The 15,471-nt window shown below is 38.1% G+C and overlaps 2 protein-coding genes and 1 long non-coding RNA gene across 10 annotated transcripts; 1 reads left to right on the top strand and 2 right to left on the bottom strand.

Moving 5' to 3' along the window:
* Positions 1 to 217: 217 nt before the first annotated feature.
* Dd (CTD nuclear envelope phosphatase 1-like protein dullard) lies at positions 218 to 8,701 on the bottom strand. 7 transcript variants are annotated; one of them, XR_002723797.2, is made up of 7 exons: positions 8,422 to 8,701; positions 8,095 to 8,161; positions 7,747 to 7,937; positions 7,461 to 7,689; positions 4,527 to 4,668; positions 4,202 to 4,469; positions 218 to 2,020 (listed from the first exon to the last, which is right to left on the bottom strand). XR_002723797.2 is itself a non-coding variant. In XM_023173375.2 (6 exons), the coding sequence occupies exons 1-5, from the start codon at positions 8,518 to 8,520 to the stop codon at positions 4,523 to 4,525; spliced, it is 732 nt and encodes a 243-aa protein (XP_023029143.1). In that variant the 5' UTR covers positions 8,521 to 8,700; the 3' UTR covers positions 218 to 2,020; positions 4,519 to 4,522. The 7 variants fall into 7 exon arrangements, 6 of the variants coding, with proteins under 6 accessions (XP_023029143.1, XP_074031581.1, XP_074031582.1 ...); XM_023173375.2 differs by lacking the exon at positions 4,202 to 4,469 and having other exon boundaries at positions 4,519 to 4,668; positions 8,422 to 8,700; XM_074175480.1 differs by lacking the exons at positions 218 to 2,020; positions 4,202 to 4,469 and adding an exon at positions 2,044 to 2,196 and having other exon boundaries at positions 4,519 to 4,668; positions 8,422 to 8,700.
* Positions 8,702 to 9,503: 802 nt separating this feature from the next.
* On the top strand, positions 9,504 to 15,213 carry eIF3a (eukaryotic translation initiation factor 3 subunit a). Of its 2 annotated transcripts, none has more exons than XM_074175471.1 (11): positions 9,504 to 9,708; positions 9,860 to 10,205; positions 10,511 to 10,862; positions 10,940 to 11,148; positions 11,212 to 11,383; positions 11,574 to 12,074; positions 12,445 to 12,792; positions 12,853 to 13,326; positions 13,525 to 13,864; positions 14,237 to 14,788; positions 15,083 to 15,213. In XM_074175471.1, the coding sequence occupies exons 1-11, from the start codon at positions 9,660 to 9,662 to the stop codon at positions 15,100 to 15,102; spliced, it is 3,363 nt and encodes a 1,120-aa protein (XP_074031572.1). In that variant the 5' UTR covers positions 9,504 to 9,659; the 3' UTR covers positions 15,103 to 15,213. The 2 variants fall into 2 exon arrangements, with proteins under 2 accessions (XP_074031572.1, XP_023029140.2); XM_023173372.2 differs by having other exon boundaries at positions 9,505 to 9,708; positions 14,943 to 15,213.
* LOC141482448 (uncharacterized) lies at positions 13,782 to 14,289 on the bottom strand. Its single transcript, XR_012465541.1, has 2 exons — positions 14,159 to 14,289; positions 13,782 to 14,015 (listed from the first exon to the last, which is right to left on the bottom strand). It is a non-coding gene; the product is annotated as an uncharacterized lncRNA (long non-coding RNA).
* Positions 15,214 to 15,471: the final 258 nt, after the last annotated feature.

Here is a 15,471-nt window from a genome sequence, read left to right as displayed (position 1 = left end):
CGTATCTCGTTGAAATTCAGTCATGAATAAGGAACAATAATATATATCAGCCTCGCTAAATCTTAACAATGTGTCTCGCAAGGATCAGTTCTGGGCCCATTTAGATTTTTATATGACCTGGCCTCTGATTCATCTGAATGTGGATCTTGAAACAAACTCCTTCAACTGGGGTGTAGAATCACTGGAAAATATGTACTAGGGTAATATAAACACACACTGTACTGTCAATTTTATTCTAACCAAATAATTTACATTTTCTTGTAAAAGGTCAATCGTAGGTACTTGTTCAGAGTAAAATAGTCTTCTTACATCTGGTAAAATCATAAATAACAACGTAAAATATACTACAATATCTTATTTACAAATTATTTTCTAAAAAGAACTGCAAATTTATACATAAACATTCATAAAACAACTAAACAAATTGTTCTTTCTCTTATTTCGTGTAAAGTTTAAAGCAATAATAGCAGTGGATGAAAATTCTTGAAGGCCAAAAGTTACAGTAGTACGCAAAAAATACAAGAGAGTACGCAGTTCTCCAAGATTTTACACATCTTGAATAATGTTTCTTCAAAATCAACATTGACATGATCTGCTTATAGAGAAAATCAGCAAAACAGGCTGGAGGTGTTTTTGCTCCTACCTACAGTATTGAAAAAAAATCTGACATTCTGATGTCAACAAATTAAACGAATATAGGCAAAAACTATTTAGATAATCAATATTCTTTTACAAAACTTCCAATGCACACTCAAGAATGAAGTTAGGACCTGTGTCAAAAACAAACTGCACAGGATTTGTACAATAATCAACACAATTCGTAAGTACCAGCAACATGTCACAAGACACTACAAATTGTAGGATGGAATTGAGTCACAACAACCAAACCTTTACTTTGTTGTGCCCCAAGGTACAATTATGGGGCCCTTATGAACTGATATCTACAAAGTTGAATTTGAAAAAGGATTTCCTACTGCTTTTTCAGTTCATAACTTTCCACTATCTGAGAAATAAATAAATCTACTGAAGCGTAATAAAGGGGACACCCTGAAAAATCAAGTTGGAGATTAACTTTTCAGTTTGCCCTTTATTATACTTCAGCAGATTCTCTATTCATTCAGCGCTGTCCATTTTCAGTTTGTGAAATGTAACAAGCCAAAAAAAACAGTAAGAAACATTCCCCATCAAAAAAAGTCTTTCAAATAAGATTTTCCGGTGTAACTCGCAAAGTTCCTACTCCTTGTTGCGTCAGGAATTTCCTAACTATATGTACACGATTTTATCGTCGAATTAGGCTATATCCAATGATAACAAAAGGGTAACTTTCTTCACTGGATATATGGAGAATGCACAATGAACTTTTCGGCATTTTCTGATACAGAAAATCATCCATAAAGCTATGTATTCAAAAATACTTAAACTAGAACATTCAACTACAACTTCGCTAGACATTCGTAATAAGGTTTCAGTAAGAAGGATACTATTTGAACGAACAACGGTGTACGAAATACTCATCTGCAAGTTTGGAAAAGAATCAGCAAATAATATCGTTTTTCATCGTAGGGGTAAGTTTTACAATAAATCAAAAATTTTTTTTTGCAGAAACATACAAACGCACAGTACAGTAGATAAAACATATCTTGTCTTTGGTTTCTTATACTGTTTGAAACATATAAGTAAAAGCAACCTGAATATTGCGTTATCACTAAATAACTTATTTTCATCAAAGTGTGTAATAACACGTAAAAGAACCGACATCAAAACTTAACCTAACCAAATCATTGGTTTTATTTATATTATGGCTTATCTACGACAAACGGCTAAACCTAATATTTACAGTTACAAATAAAACAGTTAGTGAGCTACGAGCTAAGAAAGCTGGAGACGTAAAACAAATATACAAAAATATAATTTGAACAAAACAAAGGCAAAAACTATAACAAAAGAGTATACTTCACCAATAGGGTTGCAGGAAAGTTGGAAGATAGCTTTTTCCATCCAGGCTTTATCACATTCGCACCTATATTAATGACAATTCATGTGAAAATTGAAAGAAACAAACCAAGATTACAAATGTTAGGAAAGCCATACTTTCAAAATCCGCTAATGTTATGTTCATAAATAAAAGTACTCGTCTATATAGGAGGAAACTGAGATTGTTGTAACACCGATTGAGAATTCTCATTCTTTTCTGTTCTGAAAATCACAAGAAATGAAAAAACTTTTTTTTTGTACAGAATTTTTTAAGATTAGTCAAAAACGCTGTAAAATGTTTGTGACAGGAAAAAATGATGCAAGACATAACATAATATTTCAATTAAATATAAATTTCTAAATCTGAAAGAGAATATTTCATTTTCTTCAATGAAACAACTATTGTTAGAAGAATCTCAACCACCAACTCTCTCAAAATCTAATGAAGAATTGTCACTAATGAGTATAGTGACCAGAATTTCCAGTATTAGCCAGAATATTCTCTGCCTTTGAAAAAATCCACTATTTCATGTATTTCAATTCCGTCCTGTATGATATCAAGCCAAACCTACTAAGGGAATTTAAAAAAGGCGTCACAAATAAAATATCAACAGAAAACGAAATAAAATTTATTCGTATTATCTACAAACAATTTCAACTACAAAAGTTCAAGCATGAGACATTATCGCACTATTCTCTCCCCAAAAAATAGCACTAGTTGCAAAAGGGGTGGGCTCGTGAACCAATTTGCTTATTAATCAGTTGAAATGATCTGTTAACTGTTAGTCAATACTATTTTATATTCCACACTGGTCAGAAAGCATGACTGTTCAGTTTCCTAGGAGTTTTTCAAGTCATCTCTGTGCGTAATCACATAATGGGAAAAGAGCTGCTCATTATAGCGCCATCTTATGGAAGCTAGGACTATCAAACAAAAGAAGTAGAAAAATAAGTATAAAAGAAAAGAAAAATAAGAATAGAAGGTAAGAAAAAAGAAGAAGAAAAAGGAAAAAGAAGAGGAAAAGAAATGAAAAAAGGAAGAAGAAAATAGAAGAAAAAAGAATAAGAAAAGAAAAAGAAGAATATAAGAAGAGGAAATCTGTTATGTTCTGTGATTTAGATATCGACAAAAATATTCTGGACTTGTTACTGGCAGTAAAATTTAATTTGGTTTGAGTTTTTGCATGTTTGAGATGTTTTGCAAGCTCCCTAGACTCTTTTTCTGCTATTTCAGTTGGGTATTAGAGATCAGTCCAACTTGAAAAAGTAAGTCCTCACGTGGATTTTCATCAGGTATGGCCAATTCCACTCAAATTTTTATGACATTTGACAAGCACATTTATTAAGGAATATAAATTATTCACCCCTTTCATTTCATTTACATGATGAATTTAGAATATTCACCTTATACGTGGATGTGAGCTAGAAGTTTCCTTTGTTTCATTTATTAATAGTCTCAAAACAAAATTCTGTACCTGAGAGGTAAACTGTCGTAACTACAAAATTCTCGAATATCTACCGAAATTTCCTGATTTTAGATACCACAACGAATAATGGATCCTTTAAGAGACATTTTTTGTTGGGGAGTCAATGTCCCTTGTTTTTTTGGTTTATAACTTTCCCTGAGCTAAAAATAAAACAAAGCTCATCCCGAAAAGTTACTGCGTAACATAAACCATTGAAGAGTCCAATTAGTCAGAATCTTGTCCGATTCTCTATCGATTTAGCTGTTTAAATCTCAGATAATGGAAGTTATAAAGTCCAAAAACATTGAGAAATATTAGTCATACAATTAATTCAAAGTAGAAAATGATTTTGTGAATAAGTCACTCGGAGATGTTTGAAGATCTGACTAAACATTAATAATAATAGTAGAATTACACTATTGCAAAACATTTCAAACATACTTAAATATGTGAAGATCCATTGAAGACCGAATTTGCTTTGTATGCATGAAGTCTATGCATTTTTCATTTTCTTGTCTTGTCTCTTAGACCAGTGCTATCCACGAACAATTTGCATTAACCAAAAGTTGTGAACTTGAGCAATTCAACCGACTACCAAAATGGGGTTGCAAACCTCCACCCCAAACAACTTATCCAGCATTAAAAGTACCAGCAGCTACTTCACCCCCTCCGGGACTTACCCTTCCAAAGAATTACAGACAGATAAAAGACAATACCAATCTTCCGTAATATCTAATTGATCAAATACAACGACTACTTACATCTTAATTCTTACACTTTAGAAAAGATTCAAGCGATAGTCAATAATCTGTCTCGTGCGACCGTTTCGTCTCTATTCAATAACAGGTATCGTATCAGTTAATGCACGTTCTTTGGGGTATGCGTGACTTGAATTTTTTACTCGCGCCCTCTTTGAGGGGCGAACACTCGAACTCTTGTACTTGCGAGACGATATTGTCGAGGCAGTTGTCGCTCTGCTCGAGCACTTTCGAAGGATTACCGTTTGACGGTAAATCGCTCCTGTTACGGCTGAAACGACAAACTGCTCTGTATAGAGTTGAGTTAGAAGGGGACTCACCTATCTACCATCGCTTCTGCGCGTGCAGGTTTCTCGACAGAACGGACCGGACATCCGCTGTGAAGCGAAGCGCGTCCAGCACCGGAAGCAGGTTCAGGAGCGCTATGTCCGTCGGGTCAGAGAACCATGACTTGATGGGGATGGCGTTGTCTGAAAAATATAAAATAATAATAATACTTATAATGTCTCAGAAGCAGCAAGAGCGGATATGACCTTGAGTGACTCTGAAGGTCGTTTGAAGGTGAAACATTCAAAATGGTAAAGTAATGGAGAGTCTCATAGTGTAAAGGAACGATACAAAGTACCTTAGCAAAGAAATGAAAAGAGCAGGAAAAATTACGACGAGAAATGACTTCGAGAAACTCTAAACTTGGCCTCTAATTGTTAATAAAAAGAGAATGTTCTCATGACTAGTCGATGTTGACCTTTATAATGATCTCGCAAATCATTTGTAGGTCATGTTCAGTTTTTGTATGGAACTCCATATTTTGTCTCTGAAGCGGAGACAAAAAAAATTATGTCCAGATATAACTCTGAGTTACACAGAGTCTGTTCTCTGAAGGTCGTTTGAAGGTGACACATTCAAAACTTGTAATGAGGAGTCTCGGTGGTTAAGAAACAGTACAAACTATCTGCGATTTGTTTTTGGCAGCCCTACAGTGGTCTTCTAAGTGACTGACCTTGTCAATTATTTCCAGTTTAAAACTTTCCAAGTTGAACTGAAACAAAAATAACGTGAAATCGAGGAAGGCACCAATCACCTACTAGTTCAATGTTTCTATTTGTTGAATTCTCGGATTTCTAGTCCAAGATCAATGCACACAGAAACTAACTTTCACTGGCTAGTTCCACACACCACCTTGTCTTCAGTGGCAGGGTCCATTACCATTTAGTATATTTGACCTTCAATCGACCTTACATGTTCAACTTACGAGTAGCTCAAGGCCATATCCGGTCGTATTGTTTCCCGCTCTTTTCATTTCAATGAAGGAAACCATGGATTTTCGATAATAAACTGACCTTGACATCCAAATAATTTTCAAGGTCATCATCAAGGTCAAAGTGAAGTTTTTGGACTCCTTGATTTTGAATTCAAGAGTAGATCTCAAATTAAATTAACCAAATTGAGCAATTGTAGGTCTAATAACTGACAAATTTGCAATGAAAATCATGTAGATGAAATCAAATATTTTGTTATTCCATTCATGAGCACTGTTTGGAGCAGAAAAAATTAAGAAAAATGTTCATTAATAATGAGTACGTCCACCCCTGGCTCTAAGAAGTTCGCCACAACGACGAGGCATGCTTTCCACCAAATTTCTAATTATTTGTTGTGGTAACTGCTCGTAAATCGTCAAAAGAGCATCTGCAACTTGGTTCAAATTCTGGAAGGGCTGATGATCCTCCAAACGTCTTTCCAGTTCATCCCAGAGCTGCTCAATAGGATTTAAATCCGGACTATTAGCTGGCCATCTCATGACATTAATATTGTGCTCTTGTGGAAAATTTCTCACAACCCTGGCTACGTGTGGCCTGGCATTATCTTGTTGTAAAATGAACCCAGCGCCCATATTTTGGGCAAATGGTACGACATGAGGTTCCAATACCTCCTCTACGTTACGGACAGCCGTTAAAGTCCCTTCCCGAAATACCACAAGGTCAAAGTTATACCAGCCCATACCATTATCGATCCACCTCCAAATGGAACAATTTCTTGCACAGTCATCCAAATAGCGTTCACCGGGACGTCTCCATACCCGAACACGTCCGTCATTGTTGAAAAACATGAATTTTTTTTCATCTGTAAACATTACATTGGCCCACTGCTCTAAATTCCAATTACGATGCTCTTGACAAAAGTTTCTACGATTTCCTCGATGAGCTGGAGTTAATCTAGGGGCTCTAGCAGGTCGTCTTACATGGAGTTGTACTTCGTGAAGTCGCTTTCGTATCGTTTAGTTCAAAATTCGCGTTCCCGTAGCTTCTATAAGGCGATTTTGCAGTGTTCTAGCAGAATTGTTTCGACCCCAAATTGCCCACAGTCGTAACAAACGATCTTCTCTGCGGGTTGTTGCCCTTTGTAGCTTTTTTTACTATGCCGTGAATTTGGTAGCGATTCCAAGCTCTGGAAACCGCAGAATGACTCACATTAAGCATTTGGGCTACAGACGCCTTGAATACCCTACTTCAATCAATGCTACCCAATACATCAACATTTATCGTTTAAAAGTACAAAAAGAAGTAAAAAAGTAAACAACAACTGAATGGAACATGATAAGAATTAGTATGGAGTACACACCAGAAGTTTTTATCATGAAATAATACATATTTTTTACTTGTTGGATTTTAAGGATGTGTCTATATTATTTTGAGTAGTTTATATATATTAATGATTGAATGACCTACAACGAGAAGCAATACGAAGAAAACGTCTGATATATACATTATACAATTGAACAGATGATAACCTTGTAAATTGGAGACAAATCTTGAAAAAAAAACAAAATCCTTTGGAGAGATGAAAACCTTTGGTAGATACATGTGAAAATGGGCTTGCAGGAAAAAATACACGTGAAAGTTTACGTAAAATACCGAGAAAGATGCAAAGAATATGCAAAAAAAATTGTAGGTAATGAAATTTAAAATGGTATGAGCTGTGAACTTTTCCATTTTCAAGTGAAGATGATAATAGTTATATTCTCGAATATCAAAAAAATTTGTAGATTTCAAATTCTAGAAAAATTGTACACAATTTCAAACAATGACGTAACATTACAATAAAATGATTTGGTTGAAGATTTCAACACTTCTTTTTAAGGCAGGCACTTTCGTACTGAAATTTCACGAAAAAAAAGTTGAAAATTATAGTTTTATTAAACAAAACATTCAATTTTATGTATAAATCTACACATAACAGGGCACGTACTGCCTCTGTAACTTACCAGGATATGCTCTATAGGCACCAGGACTGTTGTCCAAAATAAATATACTGGAGAGATCATTACAAATGGCACTCAGATCTTTAGTATATCCCAGCACGTCGGGGGTACAGTGCTGCCGATAGTAGCGCCTCTGAAGAATACCACGGCCGGCGTCTAGCTTATCAGCTACGGCCGCTCCGTAAATCTCCATGCTAGCTGTGAAAACGACCAGTTCATACCATTGTGAAACCTGTGAAGAAAATTATAGAGTATTTTTTTCTATCCACTGGTTGAGAAGTTCTCTTACTATGTCTAGGAAGAAGTCGACGTGTGGCCTTTTGTGAACGAAAAATCGCACGGGGTGTCTGTCTATGATGACTTTGAGTACAAAATCTGGTGGCGTTCCCGGTCTTACTGTCTGTCTCACAACACCGTCATGATGCGAGTGTATCAAGGTCTCGTCCAAATCGAGCACAAGCACTTTCCGTTTGACTATACCTAAAAGAGAAATGTTTCATCAAAAACATTGCTTTCCAAGGAGATACAGTAGTATCTGACATCTGATATATTTTCCAAAGTTATCTCAAGGGGAGTTGATGACAAGACCCATAAATCAAAACCGTGTTATCTCAAGTTGCTACTGAGTCATACTTACTTAGTCTGTGCCTTGATAAAGGTGATAAAGGAAAAATATCGTATTTAACTGATTGATGCTGTATTATCTGAAAAAACAAAGTTATTAGCACAAAATGCAAATCTGGAGCACTGCCAAAATCCTTTGCCAAATTTTGTCGAGCAGCTCTTCTAATTGTATGATTTTTAGGGTCATACACTTATCAAAAAATTATTATAAAAGGGACCAGGAGAATTGAGAATTGGGATATTGCCCGGTATTCAGAAGTTAGTACAGATTACTTGAAACAATCATGTTTATGAAACACACAACATTATCTCGTGTCAATAAAAATTATTATACACTCACTGCTCGACTCTGTTTCTTCAATGTGTAGCATAAGCATGTCCAAACTCTAGATGCTATTAGCAAAAATGCACGAAGCCCCATCTGTAACTGCTTCCACATCGAAATTGGAGTTTCATAAAGCGGTTATCATACAATAATAATAAGTTTGCAAATTATACAAACAATTTTCACAACTCTGTTGATATCATTCACTGTTCACATTTTAGCTTTATCCCATCTCCATTCGCAAAACGACCATTAAAAATCGACCTACTCAATTTGACGGATGACATTTACTGATTTCAGTATGTCATTCATTAAAAAACTGCAAAATTACAGGATAAATTACAGCTTCTCATTGGGCCAATCGCAGCGTCCAGGACAAAAAAGTGGAAAGCGCTACGCTGAATGCAGCTTAAGAGCGCTTTTTGAACCAATTGGATAATATATCATATGCCAAACGTTGAAAAAACCAATGAAACATATACAGAGTGATATTAATTATTTTGACTGTGATTTCATCATATTCACTCTCAACTGTATGACCGTTTTGAAATCCAATTACAACGAGATTTTTATAAAGAAAATCAGAACTGTCCACTGTTAGAGTATAGTAATTAGTCAGAGAAAAAAAAGCTTCAATTTTATCCAGCGACTTGATTCAGCAATAATCGTCTCCACATTCAGCGGTGGTAAAACGGATTTAACCGTTGGAAGCTGCTGGAAGCAAGCATTTACACACCCTTAAGTTCAAATGAAAAAACGTCACAGTCAAGATGCATCGAATATAACTGGTGTGATCGTGAACCCTTCCCCATGTGAAATATTTTGTCAAAAATTATTGTCCTACAGCATTCTTGATGAAGAAATAATGAAGAAATCCAACTAACGTGCATTCCATCCGTATAGCGATGCTGAGTTCACCTCAAGAGACATTATTTGACAATGTCAAGTTGTCAAGAAATTTGAGTTTTATTTGTGAATTCAAAAAATTTTCTGAACTTCTTTGTAGTAATATTCATGTTGAAAAATTTAAAACTGAGACGTTTTCGAGAAAGGATGTTGGTAACATTGACTGTCATTATAAATTTCCGGCCACAGAATAGTATTCCGGCAATGGCATTCGATCAGCCGTCGGCCATTTTAGACTTTTAAGTCGCATATGGGCTTATCAGTTTTGCAAATCTCGTAAAAGTCGAGGTAATACTTATATTTATCATTTTTAATGTGAATCTGACGTTTCTAGCAACAAAGTCAAAATGGCTAGGTACGGACAGAGACCGGAAAATGCGCTCAAACGAGCTAATGGTAAGCAATTTCTCCCTATGTGTATGCTTCTGTCACCAGCATATTACTCTTTGTTTTTATATGATATATATTTATATACTACAATGACAAAGCAAATGAAATGGAAATTTAGTTGAAGCAGTACTTAATCATGACTATTCTCATTTTCAAGAATTCATCGAAGTTGGAAAGCCAGCTAGGGCTCTCGATACCCTACAAGAAGTCTTTCGGAACAAGAAATGGGCATACAACTGGTCAGAATCGGTCTTGGAACCGATCATGTTCAAGTACTTGGAACTCTGTGTGGACCTAAGGAAGTCCCACATTGCCAAAGAGGGGCTCTTCCAATACCGGAACATGTTCCAGTCGGTCAATGTTGGTTCCTTGGAGAATGTAATAAGGGGATATCTGAGAATGGCTGAGGAGAGAACAGAAAACGCTAGGGAACAGTCGGCACAAGCTGTCATCGACATCGATGATCTCGACAACTTAGCAACTCCAGAAAGTATTCTGTTGAGGTAAGTAAACATGCTACTGGAATTTTTGCTTTGTTTTGAGTTATTCATCCATGGAACATAGTGTATTCTCAGAAAAACATCAAGTGGAATTGATAAAACTAATTTTCAAAAAGGGGAGGTATCAATTATTCAATTCAATAAGTGAGATAATACTTCATTCTAGTTTGCTGTAAATGACATTTCCTTTAAGATTCATGGAAATTTGAATTTGTTCCAACAACCAGCTTCTTTGTTGCTGCTATGCCATTTCTTAATATGTTTTTTGTGATAGTTTCCTCTTTACTACATAATGTTATTATTATTAGTGCTGTTTCTGGAGAGGATGCTCAGGATCGCTCAGACCGTACAATTCTAACTCCATGGGTTAAATTCCTATGGGAATCTTATTGTCAGTGTTTAGAACTGCTCAGAACCAACGCTCACGTCGAAAATCTCTACCACGACATTGCCAGAATGGCTTTCCAGTTCTGTCTTAAATACAACAGGAAAACTGAGTTTAGGAAATTGTGCGACAAACTTCGTAAGCATCTGGAGGACATTTGCAAATTGCCTACGCAGACAGCAAACGTTTCCATGAGTAAACCTGAAACACAGCAGCTGAATCTTGAAACGAGGCTTAATCAGCTGGATTTCGCTATTCAAATGGAATTGTGGCAGGTTAGTTTAGATTAATATTCAATTTCACATATTTATTCTTAAGTTGAATGAGTTTACCAACAATCTTGAAATTGCAGGAAGCTTATAAGGCTATTGAGGATATCCACAGCTTGATGAATCTTTCGAAGAAGTCCCCAGTCCCGAAAACCATGGCGAACTATTACCAAAAACTGGCCATGGTTTTCTGGAAAGCTGGGAACTACTTGTTCCATGCCGCTGCTTTATTTAAACTGTTCCAGTTGTCCAAGGAAATGAAAAAGAACATTACCGCAGAGGAACTCCAAAGGTAATGATGATAATTTCAACAATGTTTTCAGTATTGAAAATTATTCACTTTGATGTTTTTCAGAATGGCATGTCGAGTGTTGATAGCTACTCTTGCTATTCCCCTTCCTTCTGCTCATCCAGAATTTGATAGATTCATCGAAACTGATAAGTCTCCTTTGGAAAAAGCGCAGCGTTTAGCCGTTCTTCTCGGCTTATTCCAGCCTCCCACTAGGGCAAGTCTTCTCAAGGATCTGGTAAGTGTTGTCACTTTCATCACTAAGCAAGACCAAGTGAAATTAAGTGGACGTTCCCCAAGGTTCTATTTTGGGACTCATCCTGTCCGAGGTTTATTACAGCCAATTACTAAAACATTTTTTAAATATATCCATAAAAGAGTTGTTAAATGTTTATGATTGTCCTTTTCAAAACAAAATTTCTTCCTAGGTACGTGTCAACGTTGTGAACTTAGCCAGCCCGCAGCTCCAGGACCTCTACAATTGGCTCGAAGTAGAGTTCCACCCTCTACTGTTGTGCAAGCGCGTGCACGATGTGATAAACTCTCTTGAGGCAGAAGAAAACTCGGCCCTGCAGCAGTACATTGGCGCCCTGCAAGACGTCACGCTGGTCCGTCTCGTCAGGCAGATCGCGCAGGTGTACCAGACCATTGAGTTTGCCAGACTTCTGGATATCGCGAAGTTCACGACGCCTTTCCATCTGGAGCGCTTGCTCGTAGATTGCGTCCGGCACAATGACATGCAGATTCGGATTGATCACGGTAAGAGGTGCATCCACTTTGGTATGGATTTGAGCGAGAGTCAACGGGAGGATAAGCCGGAAGGGCCGACACTGCAGGTCATGCCTAGCGAGCAGGTTCGGAATCAGTTGGTAAACATGTCAACTGTGCTGAATCAGGCTATACAAGTCATCAATCCGAATAGAAAGAAGGTGAGTGATGAAACTTTTGCAATCAAATCAAATCGACTTTTACTTGATTACCATTCACGTTTTCAGAATAGGCGGATGTTCTAAGTCAAAAATGTGTCCACGTTCTCTTTCATGTTCAATAATAGCTGTGGTTTTTTATATTTAGTTCCTTAGAGTCTCTCATGTGTTCTGAAACTCGTGTTTTAAGATATAGTTCGGTTTGACCAACATTACTGTATTATAGTTGTATTGAGAAATTTTTTTTCCAACAGTATTTCCATTTGAAAAGGTTAGTTTAATATGTTTGTTACTAAGTAACATTCCAGAAAATTGTAGAAGAATTGTGTGGATTTCTCAGGATGAATGCCACAATAATTTCATTCGTTTCCAGCTTGAGAGGGAGAAATTGAGGGCCGCAATGGTCCAGAACTACCACGAGACGAAGGTGAGAGAGCACCAGAAGATCCTCCAGAGACACAAGATCATTGAGGACAGGAAAGAGTACATAGAGAGGTTGAATACGGTGCGGGAAGAAGAGGAACAGAAGAGGTTGGAGGAAGTTCAGAGGCAGCACGTGCTTGCTGAGCATAAACGGTTGGAGCAGGAGCGAGAGGAAAGGGAGAGAAAGAGGGCTCTGAACGAAATCCAGCAGATCAAGGACAGGCACCTGAAGGAGAAGCTACAGCAGATCAGCCAGACGGGACATGGACAAAAGATCTTGAAGAAACTGGACGAGGATGTAAGTAATTCTGGCAAAATTTTTATAGGTATATTTATTAATAATAACATGTTTGAATAGGACATCAAGAAACTAGACGCTGATCAAATAGCGGCCAAGGAAGCGGAAGAACTTCAGAAAGAGCGCCGCGAGCTCCAAGCGAAACTGAAATCTCAAGAGAAGAAGGTCGACTATTTCGAGCGAGCTAAACGTCTCGAGGAGATCCCTCTCCTGCAGGCGAGCCAGAAAGAGCGCCAGCTGCAGGACCAGAACTTCTGGGAACTGCAAGAGAAGGAGCGCATCGCAGCTGCAGTCGAAGAACGTAAACTGGCCGTTGCTACACGTGACCGCCTCGTCCGGATGAAGCCCGACAAGGACGAGTTCCTCGCGAAGCTCAAGAAGGAACGCAATATTGTGTTCGAGGACAAGCTTAGAGAATTCGAAGAGGCGCTCGCCGCCGAGAAGAAGAGGCGTCTGCTCGAGCGTCGCGCTGCTCGCAAAGAGGAACGCCGCGCCAAGTACCTCAAGCAGAAGGAGGAGGAAGCGGAGCGCAAGGTAAGTGACACATCAGAATTTCTTTATTTTTCACTACAATCTTCAGCTTTAGCTGCTATTCAGGGCTGTATAGAGAGGGGAAATGGGGCAGATGCCCCCCCTTAAAGGGAATAGATGAATCATTAATTTCAAGACTTCCAAGTTGTTCCCCTTCTCTGTGGTAGTTGTACATATTTTTATATATTATTATTATTGAAGGCGGCCGAGCAGCGACAGCGAGAGGAGGAGGAGCGGCTGCGGCTTGAGGAGGAGGCACGCCGGGAGCGCGAGGAGAAAGAGCGGATACAGCGGGAGGAGGCTGAGCGTAAGGAGAAGGAGCGCAAGGAGATGCTCGACAGGGCAGCGGCTCTGCAAAGGGCCAAAGAGGAAGATATCGAACGCAAGATGGAGGAGGAAAGGGAGAGGGCAAGAGAGAGGTCAAAAGATACCTGGAGAGACAAGGATGCCGGTACGAAAACAGAATCAGGACCCTGGCGGAGAGGAATGGACCGAGGCGGAGGAGCCAGCGAGGAACCCAAGAGAACGGAAGCTTGGAAACGTGAGTTTTTTCCTGTATTTCCACAACTTTTTCTTCAGTTTACTGCATTGTGCCCGTAAACTAGATACACCAGAAATTTAGTGTAACTGCTAAAACTAGGGAGGTTGAAAAACATCATTGGGTGATTATGAACTAAGATCTAATAATAGCCCTTTTTATAATAATAATAATAATAATCTTTATTGAAATAGGTAATCCTAATCTACATTCACAAAGTATAATCTTATATATAGTAATTAGCAGCTCCTTCGATAGTAGTAATATATTTGTTTTGTTTTAAATTTAAACGTACACACTTTTAGCACAATCCAGCAACTATTGTGAAATAATTCACTAATTCCGTACTGTTTTTAACTCACTATTCATTTTCAGCTTCTCGTTCTCGCGCGGACGACCAATCTAGAGGCGCCACAGATAGCTGGAGAGGGGGCGAAGATAAAAAAGATGATCGCCCAATCAGAAGGACCTTCGATAGAGACACCAGGGATAGGTATGGTGACAGTCGCTTCTCGCGAGATGGCAGGACCGGTCGAGACGATAGGGGTGGGAGAGATGATGGTTTGCGGCGCAATGACGACAATAACTTCCGTCGTGCTGATGATAGGGACCGCAGGGGGGATGATAGGGATCGTAGAGGCGATGATAGGGATCGTAGAGGGGATGATAGGGATCGTAGAGGCGATGATAGGGATCGCAGAGGGGATGATAGGGATCGTAGAGGCGATGACAGAGATCGAAGAGGAGGCGATGATGGTGGTAGCTCTTGGCGTAGTGCAAGGAAGATGGACGACGAACCGCCAAGTCGTAGACCGCCGCCTTCTAGAACAGCTCCTTCAGATAATGTATGGAGATCCAACAGAGACAGAGACGCAGACCGTAAAGATGAACCGCGGAGAGGAGCGCCTGCACCCGCTAAAGAAAGACGTAAGTAGTTACTGAACTCCATTTGTTGACTTTGTTACTTTATTTTCCAGACATCTTATGTTATCTATAATTGCTTTCTTATGAACCAGTCGATGCAGCTATTTGTTAATCGTGTTCTGCTCTTTATTTATTTCTGGTTTTTTCTTTTGTACAGCTGTTCGTGAACCAGCTCCGCCGCAGCAGGAAGGAGAAGATGGCTGGTCTCAAGTTTCCGGAAGACGTCGTTAAACTTTGCTATATCGCTTTCGTGACGCAACTCGGCCAACATTTAAGTAATATGCTGTTTATTTGCAGGTTTTTATGGAAAATGGTAGTAGTTGATTCATTGTTTGCATGTTCAAGCAGAACCAGCTTTGTTATGTATATTGAGGCAGAGAATGGTATATAATCTTTATTTTTAACCAATAAAACTCATATATAGTGGCGATTTTGTTTTATTTATCCTGCACAAAGTCATTGCAAAAATTATATCTCAGGTGGAATAGTGAGTTTGTATATCTTATGGTTCTTTACTTAATATAATTTGATCGTTTTTGTGACAACAATATATTAAATAATCGGTGGGAAAAGACAAAAGTTACTTTTTCAAAAGTTGGTACTGATTATTTTTCATGTTTCAAATTGAACTAATGTTTACTTGGTTATTAAACACAAGTTACAGTTCAAAACTAGATAAAATAATA

This window comes from Leptinotarsa decemlineata, unplaced genomic scaffold (genome assembly GCF_025532065.1).
Source record: "Leptinotarsa decemlineata unplaced genomic scaffold, Ldec_3_MD MMD2_tig00001064_RagTag_RagTag, whole genome shotgun sequence".
Classification (NCBI taxonomy): Eukaryota; Metazoa; Arthropoda; class Insecta; order Coleoptera; family Chrysomelidae; genus Leptinotarsa; species Leptinotarsa decemlineata.
This window is presented reverse-complemented; position numbering and strand designations above follow the sequence as displayed.

Bases quoted from the DNA above. Each gene is read 5' to 3' on its own strand.
- Dd (XM_023173374.2), bottom strand. From the start codon at position 8,520: ATGTGGAAGCAGTTACAGATGGGGCTTCGTGCATTTTTGCTAATAGCA. The intron at 8,162-8,421 runs GTGAGTGTATAA...TTGTTTTTTCAG, and splicing joins TGAAGAAACAGAGTCGAGCA to ATAATACAGCATCAATCAGT. The intron at 4,470-4,526 runs GTAGATAGGTGA...TTGTCGTTTCAG, and splicing joins CTGCACGCGCAGAAGCGATG to CCGTAACAGGAGCGATTTAC.
- eIF3a (XM_023173372.2), top strand. From the start codon at position 9,660: ATGGCTAGGTACGGACAGAGACCGGAAAATGCGCTCAAACGAGCTAAT. The intron at 13,327-13,524 runs GTAAGTGACACA...TTATTATTGAAG, and splicing joins AGGAGGAAGCGGAGCGCAAG to GCGGCCGAGCAGCGACAGCG. The intron at 14,789-14,942 runs GTAAGTAGTTAC...TCTTTTGTACAG, and splicing joins TGCACCCGCTAAAGAAAGAC to CTGTTCGTGAACCAGCTCCG.